General features: G+C 41.0%; 1 protein-coding gene across 8 annotated transcripts in view; it reads left to right on the forward strand.

Annotated features, from left to right (window-relative positions):
- Positions 1-24,832, forward strand: part of ARVCF (ARVCF delta catenin family member) — a 258,087-nt gene that overhangs the window by 71,007 nt on the left and 162,248 nt on the right. For 2 of the 8 annotated variants that reach the window (XM_054172818.1, XM_054172819.1), the window contains exons 3-5: positions 9,173-9,238; positions 18,574-18,675; positions 23,084-23,328. The exons of 1 other annotated variant lie outside the window; for it this stretch is intronic. In XM_054172818.1, the coding sequence (XP_054028793.1) occupies positions 23,113-23,328 (216 nt within the window). In that variant the 5' untranslated portion in view covers positions 9,173-9,238; positions 18,574-18,675; positions 23,084-23,112. Of the gene's footprint in view, positions 1-9,172; positions 9,239-18,573; positions 18,676-21,002; positions 21,129-23,083; positions 23,329-24,832 lie in introns of those variants that run through there. 5 more of the 8 variants (XM_054172820.1, XM_054172821.1, XM_054172824.1 and 2 more) reach the window with 4 other exon arrangements.

Consider the following 24,832-nt stretch of genomic DNA (forward strand, 5'->3'; position numbering starts at 1 on the left):
TGGGGGATGTTCATCAGCTTTAGCTGCGCACGCTTGCATCCCTTTGATCTGTTTTCTGAAGACGTGTGCATCTTCTCCCATCCATGAGAGTGCTGTGAATTCTGCAAGTTTGCATGGTACCTGAGTGGTTTAAAGCCAGTTTTGTGTGTTCTTGTTTAAAAATAAAAACAAATCCTGCTTTCAGGTGAATGACTCTAAGAGCTGGAGATGTGACTGAGGTCTCATTCAACTGTCCATCTTTCTTACGGATGAGAGGAAGGCATCACTTATGTGTGAAGGATTAGTTTTGAGATTCAGAAGATTGGCTTCTTACTAATGGCTCTGACCTTCAGCAGTCTGTCATTCCCTATGTGATTTTTCCAATCTTACCTGTATTTTACATTCTTGTCTTTTAACTTTGTTGGCATAGAGTGGTAATCAGTCTACCTATGGCAAAAGGTCTTATGTCAGTTGCAGGAGTTAGGAATAAATGTGAGTGACTGCCTGAAGTGTTGTCAGATTAGACTAGGAAGACTTTCCAGTATGGATGCAGGTTTATGGAGACAGTATAGTTGGTAAGCTGTCTTTCAGGCTGGTTTTCTTCTTCGTTTAGGCCACAGAGAGTGCTTAGAAAGAACTGGACATTTTTCAAGTACATATGTTTGGTAAGAAATGCATCATCAGGAACAGTATGGCCAGCAGGAATAGGGAGGTCATTCTGTGCCTGTACACTGCACTGGTTACGCCACATCTCGAGTACTGTGTCCAGTTCTGGGCCCCTCAGTTTAGGAAGGATGTTGACTTGCTGGAGCGTGTCCAGAGAAGGGCAACGAAGTTGGTGAGGGGTTTGGAACACAAGCCATATGAGGAGAGACTGAGGGAGCTGGGGTTGCTTAGCCTGGAGAAGAAGAGACTCAGGGGTGACCTTATGGCTCTCTACAACTACCTTAAGGGAGGCTGTAGACAGGCAGAGGTTGGTCTCTTCTCCCAGGCAACCAGCACCAGAACAAGAGGACACAGTCTCAAGCTGCACCAGGGGAGGTTTAGGCTGGAGGTTAGGAGGAAGTTCTACACAGAGAGAGTGATTGCCCATTGGAATGGGCTGCCTGGGGAGGTGGTGGAGTCACCATCACTGGAGGTGTTCAGGAGGAGACTTGATAGGGTGCTTGGTGTCATGGTTTAGTTGATTAGGTGGTGTTGGATGATAGGTTGGATGCGATGATCTTGAAGGTCTCTTCCAACCTTTTCTATTCTATTCTATTCTATTCTATTCTATTCTATTCTATTCTATTCTATTCTATTCTATAATATCTGATATTTGCCTTTTGTTTAGAGTTGAGACCCTGAGAGCTTAATTGCCAAACCAGTCAATGTTAGCCACTGGCAGTCAGCACAGGTAATTGACATGCTAGAATGATGTCAGATCAACACAGAAACATCTGACAGTGTCGACTGCGGAATGCTTCTGCTTGTTGTAACCATAATGAAGCTGTTACAGCATTGTGCTGTTTCATAGCAGATAATCTGTGTTGTATGAGTACAGCAAGATATTAATTGTAAACTGCCGGTTGGTTTTTTTTTAATTAAAATTGCCAACCAAGGTTTTCTTTTTTATAGTTTACTACTGAAAATTATTTTTATAGTTTATTTCTGAAAATTGCAGCTTGCTTTGGGAAGTCTGTGCTGAAAGAGTTATTTAAAGGCACCCTTAACTTTGTAGTTTGACTGCACAGTAAATGAATTTAAAACCCAGGGAAACCATGGCATACATGTATTAAACTTCCCCTTTTTTAGGCAAGACCTTTCTCTACTTCATCAAAACATTTTCAAATAGAGGCCAAATGAGAGAGCTGAATTTCTCAGTTCTTTTCATCTACTATTACAATGAGCAGTTGAGACAGCATCTCAGAAGCGGCATTGCTAAGGGTTGTGTGTTGGTTTGGGAGTTGTTACCAACTGACATCTGTATATGGTGGGTGACTCAGGTGTATAATTCAAACTAGAGTAATAAAACAGTCTGGAATTTTATTTACAGTCATGAAGCTAAAGCTTTCTCTTCAGCATAACTCTCTCACCAGCACTTGCTGTTCTTCTTGTTTTGTCCATTATGAGTTGGGTTTGCATGATGCTCTGGAAGGCATTGCACTTACAAGCATATTGCACTCTAATCATGTTGTGGACCAGTGTCTCCCATTCTTGTTGAGCTGAGGCATATGAATTAGCAGTAATTCAGCTCAACCTGCTGAAGTGGCCCCTCTGAAATGATGATAAAGGTCTGATTTTGGGGTAGTCTTATGCACACACAGCTTCTAGGAAGAAGAAGCAAAAGCATATTAAGCAGCTCTTGGCGTTCAATCAGTAACTTCAGTGCTGTTGTCTTGAGGGTTTTAAGCAGCAGGTACAAGCCCAACTGTGCAATCTCCGTCCAGCTTAAACAGTCATGAAAGTGATTACAGAAGTGGGTCTGGCTTGTTTGACGAGAGGAATTTCTCCCCTGGAGAATATAACCAGCTGCAATCAGAGTTCCCCACAGTTGTGTACATCCCAGCCACTATTGTTGTGTTATCACTAAACCCAGGATTCTTCTTCAGTATTTTTTGTTGCAGGTTAAATTCAATTCTAACTTTTTGGAAGATCACTTTTGCCTTCCTTTTAAAATTACTAAATTTGTCCTGTTTCTGTAATACACCTAAGGTGACTTTGATTACTCCAGGAAAAGCTATCATGTTCAGTTGGGATATCCTGAGTCTACTGGTAAACAAAATTAGGCCATTCATCAGCTAAATTAAATGAAACTCCATATTAGCACAATATAACAAAATTCCTTTTCAAGATTTGCATAAAAGGTGATCAAGTGCTGTGTTTTAATTTAATTGGGTGTGATGAATTCTTAGGAATATTAGGCTGTAAAATTTTAAATTGCATTTTTAATAAAAGGTGTTCAGCTACAATTTTATTGCTACATAAATTCTTAAAACAATGTTGTTGGCAAAGTCTCACTTGTTACATGTGATAGAGAGGGTGCAGAGGAGGGCCATGAAAATCACCTGGGGGTTGGAGCACCTCTGCTACAAGGACAGGCTGAGGGAGCTGGGGTTGTTCAGCCTGGAGAAGAGGAGGCTCTGTGGAGACCTGCTAGCAGCCTTACAGTACCTGAAGAGGGCTACAAGAAGGATGGAGAGAGACTGTTTGCAAAGGCCTGCAGTGACAGCATGAGGGGCAGTGGCTTCAAACTAGACAGTTTGGATATCAGGAAGAAGTTCTTTACTATGAGGGTGGTGGAACACTGTAACAGGTTGCCCAGGGAGGTGGTTGTGGCTCCTTCTCTGGAGGTATGCAAGGTAAGGCTCAATGAGGCCCTGGGCAGCCTGATCTAGTTGGGGATGTCCCTGCTGACTGCAAGGAGGTTAGACTGGATGGCCTTTGGAGGTCCCTTCCAGCCTGGACCATTCTATGAACTGATGATTCTATGTGCAATACAGATGTGCACCTGTGTGGTGCTAGACTCTGTGTATACCTGCTTGTTTCTCCATTCCTAGATGTCTGTGTTTGTAATGTGGAATATTAGGAAAATAGTACTAGCAGCTGTCAGCAGTCTCTTGATAGGAAGATTATAATGCATTAATTTTAAAGAGCTAGGAATGTATAATTCATGGCTACTTGGCAGATTTTGCAAATCCCCCAGTTGTGTACAGTTGCTAATCTATATGACATGATGGAAAACAAATCTTGAAAATACTGTCATTTAGGTTTGTGGCAATCAAGGAACTGCAGTTTTAATGCAACTTGCCTGTTTGATGTTCAGGAGAAAATCCTGGTCCTATATTAAACCCACTAAACCGTCTTATAAATATTAATTTACCAAACACATAAAGACTGTGACATTTCTTTCAGTAGGAAAGATTAGCTTTAATTTACTTGCTTGTATCATAACACATTGATGTACTATACATTGACTTTTGTAGGTAGACATTTCATAAATTTTATTCTAATATGCCATGTCTTCAGCAACAGACTGACACAGTCTGTACCAACTGATAGAAAGCAACCCTGTGAAAAAGTACATGGAAGTTCTGGTGGATGAGAAGCTGGACATGAACCCACAGTGAGCACTTGCAGCCCAGAAGGCCAATGGCATCTTGGGCTGCATCAGAAGAAGCGCAGCCAGCAGATGAAGAGTGGTGATTCTGCTGCTCTGCTCTGGTGAGACCTCACCTGAAGTACTCTGTCCAGCTCTGGAGCCCTTAACACAGGAAAGACATGGACCTGATGGATAGGGTCCAGAAGGCTGCAAAAATGAGCAGGGGACTAGAACACCTCTGGTACAAGGACAGGCTGAAGGAGCTGGGGTTATTCAGCCTGGAGAAGAGAAGGCCCTGTGGAGACCTAAAAGTAGCCTTCCAGTACCTGAAGGGGGCTACAAGAAGGCTTGCAGAGAGAGTTTACAAAGGCTTGCAGTGATAGGACAAGGGACAGTGGTTTGAAATGAGAGAAGAGCAGATTTGGATGATGTTAGGAACAAGTTCTGCACCATGAGGGTGGTGGAACACTGCAGCAGGTGGCTCAGGGAAGTGGTTGAGGCCCCATCCCTGGAGGTACTCAAGGTCAGGCTGGACAAGGCCCTGAGCAACCAGTTCTAGTGGAGGATGTCCCTGCTGACTGCAAGGGAGTTGGACTAGGTAAAACCTTTTGAGGTCCCTTCCAACCCAAACCATTCTATGATTCTGTGACTCAGTCGAGGAAACCGGTGCATGGAGTTTGCCCAAGTTAGCAGAGCCACTCTTTCCTTAACCAATGCTTTACATCACTGTTAGCATGCAGTGACTCCAGCAGTGTTTTGTAGACTGTTGTACATTTTTCAGCCCTGACATTTTAAGCAGTCTCAGTTCTTACCCATTCCATGTCTGTGTACTGATGCACAGGCTCTGGTCTGCTTTTGTAATATTTGTACAAAATTATTGGCAGTAACTGCTATTACCCAGAGCATCTCTCTTGAAAGGTCTGTGTATCTCTCTGTGTTGACTGAGCTAGCTGTTCAGAGGGGGTTTGTAACTTTCTGGGCGTTTTGCCACCGCTCCTGTCCAAACTTTGTTCACGTTTGTATCAGCTGCTTTAGTTAATGGTTGCTTGCTTGATGTTAACATGCTGATTTACATTATAATGAAGAATGAGTAGGAGTTTATAAGGGAACACAAAGCTCATAAGTAACACAAAAATAATGCTGTTTTAAATACATTTCTAAAGATAATTGAGTGTAAATATTGGAATATCAAACAGCTTGTAAGCTGCCTCTTTTGATGGAAAGCCTTGTAATGAGTGTACAGTGTTGCTGAGTGGTAGCTGTGTTTGTATCACACCTTTAAGTGAAGAGACCTCACTTCCCATGACTGTTTCATATGTTTTGATGCAAGTTGTGACAGAGTATATACCCACATACTGAGCTGTATAATTTAGGTACCTCCTGTCTGCCATCTGATAGCTTATAGAAAAGCAGAACTCTGTTGTCAGTCAGGGTATCCTACATTTCTCTGTGAAATAAAATAGCAGTTTGGAAAATAAGGCTATAAGGTAAAGGAAGATGGAGCTTGTGGGGGGAAAAATTCCTTCTCCTCACCTCCTTGTCTCTTAGTTAAGAAAAGTAAATCACAGCAGATGCAAAATACAGCTCAAAGAATGCCCTTCAACTCTGCCTGTTCTTCTGGTGATTTATCTGTGACAAAGCCCCTTGCCAAGGAAAACATACAATTGAAGGGTATGAGCTTCTTACAATCAGTATGGACAAAACAATGGAAAGACAACATTAACTTGGGACCAAGTGAGCTCTTTTCTATTGGTCTCCTTTTCACTGGTACAGGCTGCCTGCAATACACTGTAAGCAAGAGAAACTAGTTCCTGAAGGCTGCTTTTGGCTTTTAAGGGTGCAGTGAGGGTACAGGTGCATGTAGTTTTCTATTACCAAATAAATTACATCATCCAGAGTCTTTATTTGTTACTTTAGTGTCAGAAATGCCAAAGAGGAGCTCATTTGAGTGACAGGAAGGAGCCAAAGCTACAAGCTTTCCATTCATGCCCTTGGCAAGATTTTGCAATACATGCTCATAGTAGTATTGCAGCTGAAATGAAAAATAGTCTGCTTGTCTGTCCACACCATTTTATTGTCTCTCTCATTTATTTTGGACTTTACTACATGCCTCACACTTGGCAGCTTTAATTGCACCTCTTTCTGTGCAGGGGCAAGGGACCTGCTCAGTGCCACAGAATGTGTTTCATTAGTGGGTCTGTGTAATGCTGTCTAATCAGCAGGCTGGCACCCTGTGAACCAAAGGCTAAGCAAGTACACTGAATTCAGTGGATTTACCCATGCAGTACCTATCTGGAGTATGCTTCTCATACAACTGACTGCTGTAATCATTCTGAAGAACTGCATTCAGAAGCTTTTGGGGTAAGGGACCAAGAACTGAATGATTATAGATTACTGGCACAGTGTGGGCTTGGTGGATAATGGCAAAGCAAGCCATTAGGAAAAAAAGAATGGTAGGAGAGATTGCTACAGTGCTTTGCATCATGCTGTTTGTGTAAAAATACTGGCCCATCACTGCTGCATGTACTTGCAATGGTGCAGCATCAGAATGTGTCCCTGAGCTTTCCCACAGTCCAATAAACTACTCCCATTCTCATCACGTTAGATGGAAGTTTTAATAACTAATTAAGTTCACTGGAGTAGGACAAGAATGAGGTGGTGGTTGAGATACAATTGTGGAACTCACTGAGTGGCAAGAAATGGTGTACTCATAGAAGCTTTACTTTCCCAGGCATTTTGCAGTGTCAGCATCTTGATGTTCTGTTCAGTTCTTTATTCTGGAAATATTTATCTTAATTAGTTATTATAGCTAGAGACTAATTGTCTTCATTTCAGTTTTTTTTCTCCAGTCTTTTGTTGGTGAGCAAACATAAAACTGCTCGGAATCTCAAACAGTGTAACCGGGGTAATTAGTTACAAGTGAGAAATAACAAGCCATTTGAAATGGTTTTTCTCCACCTTTCTCATCTGAGAGCTGTAAGGTACTTGATTAAAATCAGCAATAAAAGTGTATCACTGGAATGAAATAGCATTTTTGTAATGAAGTACAGGTGGTTTATTAAATGTCATGTGGTCCAAGCTGGTAGGTTTTTTCCCTTCTCCCTCTCCCCTGCACTAGAGTTCACATTACCAAATGGACAGCAACCAAGAGCTGAAAAAGGGACTTTGCAATATAACCATGAGCCTCAGCAAGCTCCAGGCCTTCCAGGGGTTTGGGTTCAAGCTCTCAGCTGGCATCAGCCAATATAAACCAACACTTATTTTCCCAATGTCAGTTAGACTGCACTCACATGGTGATAGTCAGCATTAGCTGATCCATTTGTTTGCCATAACCCAGACAGCACACTGGGGACTGCCACAGACAGGACTGGGTAGAACAGTGCCTGTCTTGCAAGAAGAGGCAGCCCACAGGGTTCTGAATTGCTGTCACAACTCCTGCTGACCTATCTCTTGGTTTTATCCACTGCGTGGATGTGTTTTGTTGGCAATGAAGCCTCCCCCAGCCTCTCCTCCAGCTTTCTGGCTGCACAAAGTATTGAATGTTTTAACAAAGAATTCTGCTTAAGGAATTAAACAAAACAATTATTTTGAAAAGACAAGTAGCCTTTCCTGATATCAACACTAAATTGCAGACATGACCTTTATTATGGTTATGATTGTCACTAGATAATGATATTATTATGATATCTTGATTATCACTAGAAGACCACCAGTAAGAGTGTGGGTGTTTCTTTTCTGAAGCACCTGATACCTCATGATTTTTATAATTATTTACTTACTTATTTAATGACATCTTATGAAATAGGAAAATGCAGTTTCTTCCCAGATTATATGATTAGAAAAGGTTAAATAGCCCACAGCCATATATGAAGGCTACAGTGGCTCTGGGTCTTACCCAGGATGTCACATGTCAAGACAAATGCCTCAGGCTGCTTGTCTTCTTGACTCTGAATCAACCAGAAGAGAAAATACAGGTGGAAAGGAGCAAGGAAAAATCAAGCAAAGTATTTTTTCAGTAGTTTTGGTCTGCTCCAGGTAACCCTGAACATAAACAATGAAATGTTTCTGGCTTTTGAAATTGAGACTATTTGAATAAAATACATAGGATTATCTTTGAGAAGATTCTTGTTATGAGACAAAAGTTAAAGGAAATTAGGCTTCAGAGAAGTCCTCATCCTACATCAGAGATGTTTCATTTTGGATCAGCACCTGTTTGGTTACAATGAGCCTTCAGGGTTGAAGGGCTTTTCCTTACTGACCACTGATGCTTTTGGCCTTACTGCACCTTTCAACCAAAGGAGGAATGGAAGGGAAGGATCTAATTCTGAAGCCATCTTGCAGGCTAGAAGTGGAAGGGTTGTGGCATATCTGCTTTATGGGTAAACTTTAGCCTGAGTGGAACTAAGCAGGTATCATCTCCTTGAAATGTTTTTGGTTTGAGAGAATGAGACTGAGAATCGGAGACAAAGGAACCTGATGTTATCTGTCTGAGACATTTCTAGGATCAGACATGCTGTAGTGGAAATAGTGCCTGAAACTCAAACCAAAAAAAAAAACCACAACCCCAACCCCAAAGAAACCCAAACAAAAGAGATGTTGAAAAATGTGGAGTTCCTTCAGGTGGATTTTAAAGGTGAATCTTTTCCTGCACTAATTTCTCATATTTCTTACTGCTAGAAGGAAAAATGTCAGATGGGATGAGATGTATTTATGTAGCCACAGTTGACATTTTTAGAGTCACTAGATGGTATTTAGACCTGGATGACTCAAAATGCTATGGTGTATACTTGTGAAGGAAACATTCTTGGCTTTTAAATCTATGAATCAGTTAAGGAATTAAATATATATGGAATTTAAAGTTTGGAAATGTTTGATATATGCACATATGGGGGGCACTGGGACAGAACTCGAAGATGACTGGAATAAAACTGGGTAGCCAAGTGAGCTCTATCCATGGAGTTCAATGTCTGTACTCCAGTTCTGTGGGATTTTGGGGGGTTTCAGGTGATAGTGGCATAAATGGCAGAGGTAACACTATTTTGATCCCCTCTTCCAACTTCCTCTAGATGGAATAAAAATGTCTCTTTTTTGTTGTTGTTCTGTTTCTGACAGAGTTATCATCAAACCAAGGGAGAGTTTCTATCTTAAGGCCACTACAGGAAGGGCACACTCTAAAAGGTATTGTGTTTCTGCAGTTGCTCACCACAGCTGAAGTATTTTGCTGCTTTGTTCTTAAGTGATTATCTTTACAACTCTTACATATTCATTAGTTTCCATGCTACCAAAAGCCTACTAACATTTGTTTTAGAAGAATGGTAGAATGGTTGAAGGGCAGAAAGAAGGAAGTAAACTTGATAAAACTGTGGAAGTAGGACAAGAACCTTTGTACTTCTATATTGTGTTGAGAACTAAGGCACTGGTGAGGGTAAAATACTAGAGCTAGCTGAGCAAAGCAGAGTGGCAGTTTTCTTTTGTGTGACTTCACACCATCTCTGATCCATGTCTCCCTTCTCCCTCTACCATGGAAATCCTCATTTAGTTTCATTTTACCCCTGACAGACCAGGGGATGTCTCTCACTGTGTGGCTTCTTCCTATGGCTGCATTTACAGCATGTGGACTCTTAAAACATTTGCTTCCCATGCTGTTTCTCAGCTTGTGCTGGTGCTTTCCTATGGCTTTCCTGTACCTGAACGAGCTAGATTAAAGGCTGTGGTCATGTCTTGTATCCCAGCTCTGCAGTAAGGGGTAAGGGTCATATTCTTCAGATGTGTCTTCCTCTCTCCATTCCCTCCCTGCCAGATACGTTTCACCCATTCTTGAGATCAAAACCCCAGTTCTCTGGTTGCTTAGAGTATGGCCACAAGCATTTTCAGCTGCTGTGAATTCACCTCAATACTTCAGTTATGTCTGTTTTAAATCTGGGAGCTTGGTGGTGAATGATGGGTTTAAATATTAAAGTACTCTGATGTTTGTTTTCCTGAAATATGACTCCCTTCTGTGTACTACTTTATTTTTCTCTGTGTGGGTGGATCATAGTTTTAGCCAAACATTCTTCAAAAATAATCTTCTGAATAACAAGTATCACATTACTGATTTTAATGAAGTTCTTTCCCTTTTCATTTGATTATTTTTAGATTCAACTTTTTCCCTTCTATATATGTTAAAACTGAGAGGGTCTGTAGCCCATTTAAAGGCTCCATGTTGCTTGTAGGAAGGATTCTCAGAATATATCACAGAATGTATTTGGCTGGAAGAGACCTTCAAGATCATCCAGTCCAGCCTCAACAGTCTACATGGTATTTACTGTGGGAATTGTTTGCTACTTACTTCTGTTGCTCATCTAGTCTTAAGTACCTGAGTGAAAAGTGTTTGTTATAGCTGGAATACATTCCTGTTTATACAGTGCAGGATTCTCATTTTGATATAATAGAGGGAATTTGGTTTAAAATTTTAAGTGGCTAGACATTTAAAGCAAAATTATTGTTTTTCTGCACGCTAGTACTTCCCATAATCCCTCTGGATTTCAGATCAAGGTCAATCTCAGCACAGAAGCCAATTGTGGTAGTTGTCGAGTTGAAGTGGAGGCTATGATGAGGTCAGATTCAGAACAGCTTGCATAAGCAGAAAAAGAGGGGGGTGGAACAGAGGGAATCACAGAATCATGGAATAGTTTAGGTTGGTCATCTAGTCCAACCCCCTCTGCAGTAAGCAGGGGCATCCTCCGCTAGATCAGGTTGCCCAGAGCTCTGTCAAGCTGGACCTTGAATATCTCCAGAGATGGGGCCTCAGCTATCTCTCTGGGCAACCTGTTCCACCACCCTCATGCTAAAGAAATTGTTCCTAACATCCAATACAATTCCAAGGTTGTGGGGACCTCTGCCACTTTGAGCTGCAAACCGGAGCTGAGGGGCAGACACTGTGTCCCCATGCAGTGCTGAGAGCCTTAGGGTTGCTGACTGATAGCCAGCTGCTGACTGTCTTCAGAGCCACTGATGGAAGACACTCACACAACATTTTCCCTAACTGATACAAGAAATGGTCAAATTATTCTAGCTGAAGTTCTTCTAAAAGAGAAATTTAGCCCGAAGGAAAGATCTACCGGGGAAAACTTCAACCCAAATGTTTCAATTTTGATAGAGCTACAAGCCAATGAATAAAAAGCTCTCATAATAAAGATATGAATCTTAGTAGTGAAAATTGCTTCTTGCAGTGTACTAAAAATAGTTTTTGATAAATGTATGAATGTAACACTTTGCAGACTAAGCAAGGCACGGCATTTCTGTTTCATGCAAGGAAAATCTAAAGGAGTAGAGAACACTTGAGTCTGGACTAATCAATGGGGTTACTATGGCATCTTGATTTACTCAGTGGTATGAATGAGGCACGTCCCGATTGTCACTCTCTGAAGGCTATTTTGACTGACAGTTTAACCCCGAAGAAGCCAGTATGCTTGGCTAATATAACAGAAAATGCTTCTGATAAAGATTTCTGCTCTGAAGATTCAGCAGTGTCTTGCACATGGCAACAGAAGTTAAATTGCCATTCTTCTGCCATTCTTTCTGCCCCTCAAACAGCCAGCAGAGTTCTGCAGCAGGATGGCTTTGCAGTGGGTAACAAAGACTGTTCTGTTGAGAGATGTTATGTGCCAAAATCCATCATATGGAATGATGAGTCTCTCTGAGACTGTCATTGAAATGTATCTGCTTTGCCTGCTTTTCAATGTTTATGCATGAACTGGATGATTGTTTAAGGCATCAGATGAGCTAAATACTTTTATTTTGCTCAGATGATATTTATTAGTTCTCAAATGCCTGTTTGCCTTGTAACACTATAAAGCTTTGCTGTTAATCAGCAGAAATCTGGATTGCATCCTAAACTTACAAGGATAAAATGAACTTGGATTGCATTTTAAATGTACAGATGCTGGAACAGTGAAGGATCCATCACTGCCATCTTTCAAGCTGCACATACATTGCAGAAAGCAGATCCATAGTTTTGGTCTAATGGAGTGGGTTTACTTAGCGCCTCAGGCTTCCAAATTTAGCCTGGTGGAAAAGAGACTTGATTTAGAATGAGACAGATGTTACTGGAGAGAATTAGAGCTAGTGCACTCGTTCTGTTTCTTCCCTCCTTTTGTATTGTTTTAATCTCCTCTTCATTGATACTCTGCCTGTTTTAAAGCAATGTCAGGTCAAAATCTGGTTATTTTAGCAAGAGAGGTTGAAGTATGGGAGAGTAATGCAGTAGGATTGGTTGGTAAAAACCTAATAGAATTACTTTGATTTAATAGCTTCAAGAATTAAACATGGATATTGCCATTTTTTCCTCTCTTGTTTTTACTAGTGTTTTCAGGTCCCTGGTAGAGCACTAGAGCCACAAAACCAACTGGATACAAGTGTGAAAGTTAAATGTGACACACCTTTAGAAAAAGAGAGGGCTTTTTGGTTTGCTTTTTTTCTTCTGAAAGCAGTAAGAAGACCACAGGGAGGATGTTTGCTCCCAACACTTCAGAACTGAGTTCTAATATTTTTCTTCTTCCTAGCAATGCCAGATTGTTTCCTGGTTAAAATGCTATGGGAGATACTACATATTTGATTCAGATAGGTTAAAAGACCTGTTTCCTTTTGATGCATTTATTCACATGAATCTTAAAAGCAGTAATTGGAAATACTCTCATAAACCCTGAGACTGGAGCCCTAGAATTAAAAAACATTTGTTATTACCTAGGAATATAGCTATGCAGTTTTATTAGCCTTTCTTCTACTGTAATCTATGGATCTCATTTAGCTGCATGCAGCCCTGTACTTCTGAAACATAAAAGGAAGGAAATCTCTCAATAGCCTGAAATCAAATTATCTCTCTGTGCTAATCTACATGTTAAACACCCAAGCCCCCTTCTTTAAAGGAAAATAGTTTTACTGATAAGCAAAGCTAGGCTGTGTGCTTTGGAGACACGAATTAAGGGGATTTTTTTATTATGTTTTTTGTCATCTGCAGAGTGCTATTTATAGCAGCAATTAACTCCTCATGGTTGGGATAAGTCATTTGACACATCTGTTGCTGAGCTTAAACACTCACTGTTGTGTGGGTCGCCGTTGGATTTCTTTCCTCTCAAACCATAGCAAAATGAGGATTTTCTCATGGCAGTTGGTTTGAATGCACTGTCTGCTGACACTGGCGCTGTGGCACAGATGAAGCAGTCTGTTGATTTCCCTAACTGCAGAGCTGACCTGATCTTTGTTGCTTGCCTTTTTCTTTATTCTGTCTGTACAATAGTATCTTTTATGAAAGCATCATTCTGACCATCTGCAGGATTTTCCAGCCTTGCTGTAAGACTTGGGTTATTCCATTTTGCCAATGAGAAACTGGTGTAGCTATAGAAATTGCTGCCTACCCACTGACTCTCTTCTTCAAGTGATTTGTGAAATGGAGATTTAATGCTCATGAAGACATGGCTGCTCTCAGCTGTAGTTCCTAGCTGTATTCCTTCAGTAGCTTTTCTCTTAAAATGGAAGCTCTTTTACCAAAGCTCAAAACATTTAGAAGGCAAGAAAAAATAGGATGCTTGTACTATTGTTTAGTGAAATCTGTTAAGTATTCTGTGGAGTAATTGCACAAGGTTGTAACAGTTTGTTCATGTGATTGGCTTCTTTGTGGCCAAATTAGGTTGTATATTAATGAAGGCAAGCTTTTAAATATATGGGGAAGGACTAGGGAGTGAAGTTAGAAACTTGCTGAGTTTGATTTTTATCTTTTTCTCATTGAAATAGCCCTGTTCTGAGAATAGATGTATTGATTTTTGGTGGCACTTCTTGCAAGGTAGCCTCTACAGTAAGGAGGTACTGCTGCTGAAAGTGAGATCAGACCCTGTCCATCCACACAACCCTGTGCAGACAACAATGCCTTGATAGTTAATTTAATGCCTGATAATATCTAGCAGTCACATAAGCAGCCTGAAGTTGGTTTTTCCTGACTGCTGGAAGACAATATTCTAGTAAAAGGATTACAGTGGAATTTTCTACTCAATAAAAGCTTGCACAGATTGTTCCTGCTCACAGCAGAAGCACAGCAGCTAAGTGTCAGTGAGAATCAGACTGGGGTCAGAGGAAGTGGTGAAGCTTGGTCCACACATGTTCTGATAAAAGCAGCTGTGAGAGTACTTGGAGAACTGAATATGTATGAGTCAGAAAGGGCCCACAAAGTGCAATCCATTTCTGACTAGAACTCCTTATTGATTTCAGCAGGGGAGACCTTTGAAAAATCAATGACATGCAGCAGCTTTAAGATTCAGTGACATGTGTTGTAGGATGTTAAAAGTGATCAGCCTATGGACTAATCAAGCTCGTAGCAATCATGTTAGGAAACTTCCAGGGCAGAGGAAAAGGGGTCAGAGGTTTCATATTCCAGAAGAGATACTAAAGTTATGATCTTCTTCATTTTAGCTTTAACTTCCAAATGTCATTTTATTTCTGGAGAAAAACAAAAAATGGAAAAGCAAATGTAAAAATTTCAGAGGATATCTAAACATTAGGCCTGTTCATCATAAGGTACAGTGTTAAGCAACTGGAATTGCTAAAATAATCATAATACTCTGATTTTTTCCATGAGATTTGTGCACATCATTCAGCTCAGTTGGTTACTTGGCTTCTCAATATGGGAGGGAGGGGGAAGCGCTGTCTTCCAAATGCTACCCAACTAAAGCAGATAAACAGAAATTAAGTTGTTCAAAACAGTGATTCTCTTTGTGTAGGGAATGAAGTCTTAATGATGCTGAAAGTTTCAGGGTTGTGGTTGAATTGACAGAATTTACACTTACTGAGACAGAATTTTTTCACCATTTGAACTTATTAAACATTGGCATAAACTCACAAGGAAAGTGGTGGATTCCCCTACATTAGGCAGTTTTAAGGCCCAGCTTGACAGAGTGCTGGGCTATCTCATTTGAACTGTATTCTTACCCTGAAATGTTGGACTAGATGATCCTTGAAGTCTCTTCCAACATGGTGTGCTGGGTTACACCCATCCTGGGGGAGGGCTGCGAGAGCCCTGCTTCCCCAGGAGACAAAAGAAACCAGATCCAAGTGAACAGAGAGGGACTTGGCTTCCCCCTCCCAGGAGGAAGGGGTCCCCCAGGTCAGGGTCAAAGGTGGTCTATTCTACTCCCCCTTCTTGTCCAGCAAGCCTGTAAAAAGGATGGCGCTGCGGCCATTTGTTTTTGTTTTGCTCCTGCCTCACCTGTTCCAAAGGACCAACAGCTGCTGGGAGCCTCCTGGTCTGCCACGTGGTCAGGCCTGATCGCATCCATGCTTCTCTAAAGGACTGAAATCCACGTACATTGAGGGAGATACAAGGCCATACAAGATTGGTTTTGTATATTTTCCTATTCATCCTTATTCCTTACCCTTGTCAATCCTCTCTGTTACTGCTATATATATATATGTATTTTGTTACAAAATCTACTTTTTCCAAACTGACTCCAGATTTTTTTTTGGTAAAGTTTACTTCCTTCTCTTTTCCCCTACCTCTTTCCCCCCCCCCTTTCTCTCCTTTTTCCTTATCAGGGAAAAGGAGGAATGCTCGGCCTTTCGCTGCCATCTGAGCTCCTAAACTCCAGTTAAGGCTCAAACCACTACACCTGGTATTCTGTGAATGACTTCTGTGGTAGCAAGGGCTTCTGACTGGCACAGTCAAATTGAGCAGACACATCCAGAATTCAGCCATCTCTACCTTGTTCTGTCTTCTGATTCTTACAGGATTGTTTAAAAAAACTATTCCACCTAGACCTGCATTTGAAAATAAATGAGGAGGGTTTGCTTGCCCAGGGAATTTCCTGTGCACAGTGTGAATTTATAGCCTATCACATACCCCATTAAACCTTAGCATGGACATCTGGTAGGTGTGAGGTAGCACGATGCCACTTTGCTGTGCTGGTTTATGCTTAATTAACACAAACACTGATCTTTGAAGAAAGTGTGGCACAATGAGTGCTCTGTGATGGAAGTTCAACTTCCTCAGTGTGGACAGGTCCGGGAGAGCAGGAGCTCTGCTTCACAAAGGTGCTGTTACACCGTGCTGGTCTAGAAATGACAAGTTTCAGGGGGATCTGGAAATCTTTTTATGTTGGTTGAAAGTAATCATAAACTAAGACATTTACTTTAAAAATTGCCCTTGTAAAAAGATTTCAATTTGAAGTTTAATGCATTGCTGAATGATTTATGCTATTATATGCATGCAGTTGTTAGCAAGGTGTTCTGCGTTGCTCTAATTTATTTGCCTTTCCGTTTGGGAGTACAGTGGAGCAACTGAAATGTATCTATTAGGAAAATAGAGCTACAGTATAATTAAAGCTGCGTAGGCACACTGTATCACCAAGCCCTGAAAATACTACATCCAAATTTGGAAGGAAAACCCAAAAAACTTGTAGTAGCAAAATGCTGAAGTGAGGAATTGCTGCTGAAGGGAATGTGTAGGAAGATGACGGGTGTCACTTAAACATGCAATGATTAATCCACAAGAGAGGTTCAAATAGATATAAGACAATTCTGTTATGCTGAGGGCTGTAGCTTACATAATTTGATACAGTATGATTTCAGTGCTTTTAACTAAAAGGTTGATTAAAGTATTGATTTTTAAATGGACTGGCAACCATTATGGCAAGATTGGAGATGCTGTGGTGCTGTTGACCTGAGCCAGTTCTGTGACAAGTGAAGTGTTGGAGCTGTATTGTCTGTACTGAGATGTGCCTGGATTCTTTAGTTGGTGTTGCCAAAGCCAGGGCAGGGTAAGATATTCTGCAGATTTATTTGCAGAATTTATTTAGTTCTACAAAAGGATTCCTGCTAGATGATTGGATACACTCTCCTACTGATGTAAGACCCCGGATGCTACACACTGACCTGTTTACTGCAGTAACAGAACTGGTGAGCTGCAGTGTTCATTGCTATGGCCTTAGGATCCAAAGTTCCTTCTCAAGTTTTCCTGTTAGCATTTCCTCTGCCCTTGTTCCTTCCCTAGTTTAAGTCTTGTTTCACAGACTGCTTCTGTCCAAAGGAACAAAAAAGCCCCAACCAGCTTTTTTGGGGTTTTGTTTCTTTTGACACCACCCCAGTATGTCTGTCTGTGTCTAGGAGAGAGCTCCACTGCAATAGCTTGCTTTGTGAATTCCTCATTGCTATTCACTGGTGGAGATTGTCACGTAAGGGTCAAATTAGAACTCAGTCAACCAGAGCAGCAACCAGAGGAGCCAGGCTCAAGACAGATTTCTCCATAAGGTCTGAGAAGCAGTTTATTTGGAATTTGTTACATGTAATAGATGTGTTTTTAGTTTTATTTTCCAAAGTGTTGCTGTTCTGTCTGTAAAAACTGAATTATGCTTAATTTATTCCCTCTGGTCATTTACTTGAGAATTAGTCTTTCCTCTGCCTCTTGACTTTCACCTTTGGCTGTTGTCTTTGCACAGTTTTGTTATATCTGGTAAGTTTTGAGCACAGAATTTACTTCTGTTGGTTTAAGAAAAATGAGTTTTCTGGCTTGATTGTTCCATGGCCTTTGAGATTGGATCCATGCAAAGAAAGGATGGTGTTTCTGGTAATTTGTTGTTTGTACTGGCTTCAGGAAGGCAGACAGTACCTGGTCAAGCATAAAATCTACTGGGGCAAGATTACTCTCTGAAAATGTTCTAAAACATTTTAACCAGCAAAGTGAGTTTGTACTGGCTCTGCATTTCATAACTGCAACATTTTTGATGTGGTAGGAGCTCAAAACTGGGCATACTGCTTTACAGAACCATGCCATTGCAAAATGGGTCCTGCTCTCTACAGTCTCCAGCAAAAGCAGGTAGTAAGTATGCAGTTGCTGACCCAGAGGAGTTTTGGTGCTAAATGTTGTGAGACAGAACAGAGATTTACAGAGCTAAAAGGATGACCCCATATCCTAAAAACTTTGGTACAGGATTTTGTAGGGGATTAGCTTACAGACAGCTACACCAAACACAGTAGCTGTAAGCTATTGTGCACTATGCATCTTGCAGAAACGAATGTTTGCTCTCTAAGTGGTATCTGTGGAAGGATCTTGAGCCATTTGGGGGCTCATACATCAGGCACGGGGCCTGAAGTTACATACCTAAATAATTATTCTCATTTCTGAGTGTCATGCTGGATGTCTGTATTTTAAAGTGTTTGGCTGCAATATCCAGTTTTGTAGCATTCCAAATCCTCATTCCAGTCTGCAGTTTTCCCTGGGTTAGGCCATTAACAGAAAGTCTCACAGGAACACGCAAGTATTGATCACTGACAACAAATCAGATTAACCAGGGTTGCTTGGGGTTTTTTTACATAGGAATCTTAGCATTGGCATCACTGAATATGGTTTCTTTTTCCTCTAAGTTAGGTTGAAAACAGTGTAATAAATAATTTATATAACATAGTGAGGAGAGCTGGTGAGATGAGTGTGTACAGATGAGGCTGCAATACCTTAATAACTAACTCTGTCTTCTCTTTCCTCTCTCTTGTAGCTGGTTCTGCTTGAGGCTGCTCTCCTGCTTTTTCTGTACTTTTCTATTGGTAGTGGGTGATGTCACAGCAGCTCTAACACTCAGACCCTGGTACTCTACTCGGTGTGTATTGCTTGGTTTGCTCTGCATGCTTCTCTGTACTGCATGGGGTAGAGGGGAGCTCTCATTTTATGCTGCTCGTCTCTTGTGGCACATTAGGGTGAAAATACAATTAGCATGTGTTATGCTTCAGTTCCATAGATTATTTAAACCCCATATTTGCTTTCTGATGGCTTTCTTGTAGAAGCACATAGCTTCCATTCCTGATTGTGCTTACAGGCCTTTGTGTTTGCTCCTACAGCTGCTGATTTGCTGTTTACAAGCTTCTTGTTGCTCATCATAGCACCATTTGGTCAGCAGGACCTAATGGACTTGAAATTGGGCTGGGAGACAGCAATAGTGGGACGGCTATGCTCAGTACTCAGGCTACTGGATCCCAGAAATCTCCTCCCTTCTCACTGAGAGAAGCCCATTGTGACGTACTGCAGCTAGCTGGTGGACACAGTTCTCTTCAAACGCAGCTCATTCAAGTACCTGATTGCCTTAGGCAGGCAGCATACTTCGAAAAGTGCAGTGCATTTGAGGTTCTTCAGGACTTGTTAGGATTCCAGTGCCTGAAATGTCACAGAACTTGACCCCTCCTTAATCTCAAGGGCTCTTCAAAAAACTCTTGACTATCAGCTACATCCTGTAGTAGCAAAATTAGTGTGAAGGTTTAATGAGCATTTCTGCAGAGTAACAACTGACCCTAGACAAGTCTGTTTCCAAGGGCCTTCAAACGTGGGCACGAGCTGGGGTATTAGTGCATAGAACCCCATTTTTGGCTCTTTGCACAGGGGTGATTGAGGACTCAAGCTATATTGATTTATAGAAGCCCTTTTGATGCCTTAATTCTTCATATGATCAGTCAGAAACACCAGATCCTCTTACTTTGCTCTAACTCTAATGCAACACTAATATATTTGGAGTCACGTAGGCAGGAGAGAGATTTGCTGCTGTCAGCGTAGCCTTTGACACTCTCTAGGCAAGTGTTTGCTGTCTTTAGAAGTGCAGCCTAAGGAATAATCTTTACCTGGCTGCTGTGGGTCTAATATTTTCATTTATTTATACCCTTTTCAGTGCACTTTATTTATTTACAAATGGTAGCAAATTGCAAGTGGCAGCCTGTGTAAGTAACTCATGAGTCAGTACTTTTATTTTTCTTCTCTAGTCTAGACTGCTGATAATGTAAATTGTTGAAACCCAGGGTAAATAATTGGGAGTGCAATCAACAGCAAGCAAGTATTTATCTGCTAATAAAGCATTTGAAATGCAGAAGTCTGTCTTTGTCCAAGAGTTCTTAAAAGGCAGTTATTGGTCCTGCTGCTGTTTCTGCCTAGCAATTAGGATTTTTATGGTCACTAATTGTACATCTGAAAATTTATGCAGTTTATTTTCTGCCTGTGTTTTTCTTTGCACAGAGAGAAGCAGCAGAGTATTTGTGGTTGTAAGGAGGTTAACATATTTTCTGCATGGAGATCTCTGTAGCTCCTTAGAGATTAGTACAATTTATAGAACCCAAATTTTCTAGGTTCTCTGGTGTGGCATCAAGGGCTTACAGCTCATTAAGAATTTTCTGAATGAGATCTTTGTCATATTCTTAGAATGTGACTTGAAAGTTTTATACCAGCTCAGTCATCAGCTGTGACTTTTATCACTGAAGCTGATACTGCTTCAGAATCTGTATGAGAAGAGGTGCTTCTTGGGTTTTCCTGCTGCTATTGGTGATGCTTCTCCTTAGAACAGAAACTCACATTTTATATTCTAAACGGAACTTATTTTAGAATTTAGTTACAGTAGCTTACATCTTGCCATTTTCTTCCTCCTACACCCCTGCTTGATTCACTTTTTACAATTGGTCCATAGAAGTCTCCAGCCTCTTGGGCCCCTAAGAGCTAATGCCAATGTCATAGCACAGTCACATGTGAGAAGGAGCTGGTTTAGCTGCAGAGAATGAATTGCCTGAAAGGTGGTCCCCCGTGGGGAGTGATTGAGGAAACTTGAGTTCCTGCTCTGCAGCACCTCTAAGGAGCCTTCTCCATTCATTAATCCCTCTCACAATTGGACTATTTTTATATTTTTTTTTGAATGTGGAGCATCCTCTCCCCTGAGGTGTATTTGGAACTGTATCAGGCTGTTCTGCTCTAGCATAGGAGCAGTGATAATTAGCAGCTAGGTAGCTGTCTTTAAGAACATATAGCTAGAAATGCTCCTTGCTTCAACCCCCATGTATGCTTTCCCTAAAATGTGACTAATGCCTGGCTCTGAAGTCCCACTTCTTTCACCCTCCCTCCTAGGAGCCTGTGAGCACTCCAGGGAGGAACGACGACAAACAGAGCTGTTTCCATCTGTGCAAAGCAGGGAAGCACAAAAGCAGAAACGTGCAACTTGGCTGCACATGAGCAGTTTAGGTCCAGAAAGTCTGGCTATGTTTATGTGTGGCTGTGCCAGGGCTAAATCATGCTGAGATGTAGCAGGTGAGTCATGCAGTCCTGTCCTGTCTTACACAGGCTTCCTGTGGATCATGCTACCCTTTTAGATGGTGGTGACTCTCCTCTGCAGAAACCAATGTACTCTCTGAAGGTTTTATAGACTTTTAACAATCTAGCAAAACAAGGCCCAGAGCACAAGATCTCTGAGGTTGACAGTTTGGTCTATATTTGACTCATTTGTGACATCTGGAAAACCCTTTGGTGGTTTTTGGTTTTCTTGTGGAATCTCAGCAGAAGTTAAATCAATGCATAGATGAGAAAAGTGACTTCTGCTTACAGGTCTGAAAACATGAAAGGCTCAAATTGTGGCTCTATGCAAACATTAGGAGATTCATACATGGTAACACACTATTTCCAGCATCATTTCTTATCACCCTGATTCCTTCCAGCATCAACTCCCTAGGAGTTAACAGTGAACCACAGAGCTATGGTTATTTCCCATGATTTCAACCATGTATGACCAAAGGAGGGAGACCTTGGGCCTCATTAAGAGTTTCCAACAACCTTTGTGAAAACATGCAGCTTAGTATCTATTAATAACCCTCTTTGGGGAACTTAACAGTATATGACCACATTAACTACCAAGGAATCAGCACAGGATAGAGATCTGATAAATGTAAGCTGTGGAAAACACATCAGTCAAAAGCAGGCATCCTCTAAAGCCACTGAAGGACAAAATGCAAAACATCAAGAAAGCAGGGTTTGGTACTTCTAGTGCTTATGGAAATCCTTGTTGATAAATGGAAAGCAAAGAAACTCTGGCAGCAGGAAGAATCACTCCTGATTTGCACATCAAGGGACAATTTCTAGGGACTGAACTCTTACCTGTTCTTGAATTACAGGGGAGAAAACTGCACCTCTGTGCTCATCTCAGAGGTGCTCTAAGTAGTTTAGTAGTAAATGGTACCAAACTAGTTACTTAGCTTTAGTGAAAGGAAGTTGAAGCCATCATTAAAGCTTATGTTGCTAATTTTATACTCTTATGAGTATAAAATGATGTTCACATTACAGATCTGTGGAAGCAGGGGGGTGGTTTGCTGCATGCACCATAGAGATGGAGATAGGGTTTTTAATGGAATGCTTCATAACCCTGCTAGAGAAGACAAGAGGGTAGAAGGCATACCCCATCTAGCTGGTTTCTGAGGGGTTCTTTTCCCTGCACTGAGAGATGAGCAATGCTGTGTGCTTTCCACGGGTGATGTCTGATTTTGGCTTTTCCGTTTGCATTATTAGTGAACAGCTGCATGAAAGACTGTTTCACTGGCTACCACGCTGCAATCCTCAAGCCCATTTCAACTGCAATGGCACTGACTGCTTTTAAAAGTATTTTCCATACTGCAGTGTACTCCTATAATTTAAAAGTGAAAACTGTTTACATCTGCTGTCTGCTAAATTGAGGGGAGGAGGATGTGTGTTCCATTGGCTTTTAAAAAAAAAATGTGGACACAGCTATTTTCTTACACCAATTTATAAAAACAAAGAAAACTTTCTCATTTGGCCTGTTCAAGACACAAATTCCAGGTGTCTATGGGGAGAAAGACTGTGTTCTTCGTTCCCTCCAAAACCATATCTTTTTTTAATAGATGTTTCTTTTTAAGTAGATTATTATTTGCACAGCGAAATTAGCTTTGCAAGAGGGATGAAAACCGTTGTCAGAGCGTATTTAAGCAAAAAGATCAAAGGAATAAAACATAAATTCTCTCCAAGGTGAGCATCTGGGCTTTTTTTTTTTTTTCCCTCCCCTTTTGAGTAAGGTAGCCTTGGATTAATTAAAATAAAATCAGTGGATGGAAAGGAATTCTTTTTGAAGAGCACTGCAGTTTGCTTCTTGGAGTGAAGGGTGTTTTAGCAGGTGACTAACAATGTGCATTTTTATTTTTAACCTCTGACCTGTGCCCTCCCGACCCCTTTACCTAACCCTTTCCATTTGCCCTGGTCAGTTAACAGGCAGGAGCATTTGAAAACAATCATGGATGACTATGATATCAGGTCTGCTGCCAGCATTTTAGCATCTGTTAAAGAGCAAGAAGCTCGTTTCGAGCGGCTTACCCGTGCACTCGAGGAAGAGCGGCGCAATGTCTCCTTGCAACTTGAGCGTGCCAATCAGCCAGCAGACCGAATGAGCATTTGCAACATTGGCAATGGGCAGCCCCTGGCAACCGCCTGGCAGCAGCTCGTACTGCAGGTAACAGCCTGCTCATTTTACCTGTTGCTAGAGTTCACCTCTTCTGGATAGTCAGGTGCATCTTGTTTGTCGTCACCATTTCATTCTGTCTTCTGATATTCCAGGCTTGGTGTGCTTCATCGATCAATTTGGTAGCTCAGACTTCAGAGCCTTGGCTTAGAGGTTGCTTTTACTTCTTGTTAGCTCATGGGATACTTTTAAAACTGTATGCATCCTTGAAAATTAAATCTTGAAGAGAGATCTCCACTCTCCCTTCTAAATCTATGCACTTGCTGTAATTATGGTGATGTGCTGGTGATTGAAAAACAAGGCTGAATCATAATCTCCATAGCAAACAAAATTTCCATTAGAAATAGCTGGACTTTGAATAGAGGGAACAGCATGAAAAGAAGGGATTTCCCTCCTGCATAGTCTTTGTGTAGGGAGGACATCATAATTCTCTTCTCTTGTTTATTGTATTGATAGACTTTATTTTATTGATGCTTTGTGGTAGCCTTAGATTTTCCAATACTGTTTTGCTTGCTCCGTGTTCTTTAACTGTTTAAATGTGCAACGATAAACTATTTACATCTCTAAATTACTTAAGCTTGCAAATCACTCTGACATGCAAGGTAAGTCATGCAGAAGCAATAGTACCATTTGTGAAGGTCTGTTTCCTCAGAAAACGTTGCTCAATTCAGAGAGAAACTCTGGGCTGTGGGCATTCTGAAAGTTGTTGCCCAATTATACCAGACTGTTTTACAATTATACTTGCATTGAGCTGTGTTCAGGCAGACTTTGCATTAGGTTAGGTTAGCACAGTTTTCCTATTAAGATCTGCCATGTTTCTGGACATGTGGATGCTTGAATATGGGACTTCATGTGAAAAGAGCAGCTTCCACTGGCTAGGCTCAAAGTCTGGTAGGAGCTGTAGGTTGTTATCCTCAGTTCAGCTGGAGAGAAAGATATGTGCTTATGGTGCTTCTGTATTTTTTTATAGAAGAAGGACAAGTTCACCTTCACTTTTTCTGAATGACTTTGTCCAAAGTGTCTGATTAATAGCTCCAGAATGAAATTCCTTATCCACAAAACTGATGAAGCATGAGTTTTTGGTGGTGTTATGGCTTAAGGTCTAACCACTTCCGAGAAAACTTAATAAAAGAGTTTAAGTTACTAGGCTCTATGTGATTCTTATGGAGAAACAGGCCCTGTAAGTGACCTCAGACTGAATCTGTGTACACTCAGCTCATTGCCACTGTGTGAGGGGAGCTTTAGTTCATAAATAATTAGTGTTGAGGTTTTTAGAGCAGCTTGTATATGAAATAAAATGATTGAATAGCTAAATATGCACAGTTAAGAATTAATGTAAGGTTATTTGTGTGAATTTTCATCAAGTGTACTGAGAGCCAAATTCCTCTCTGACTTACTAGAATTAATTAAATGTGTTTAAATGGAGATGAAAGCTGTACATTCGGTCTTATGCAGAATATCTAATGATTTCATCTTCACTATTTCACATTGCATT

This window comes from Dryobates pubescens, chromosome 25 (assembly GCF_014839835.1).
Source record: "Dryobates pubescens isolate bDryPub1 chromosome 25, bDryPub1.pri, whole genome shotgun sequence".
Lineage (NCBI taxonomy): Eukaryota > Metazoa > Chordata > Aves > Piciformes > Picidae > Dryobates > Dryobates pubescens.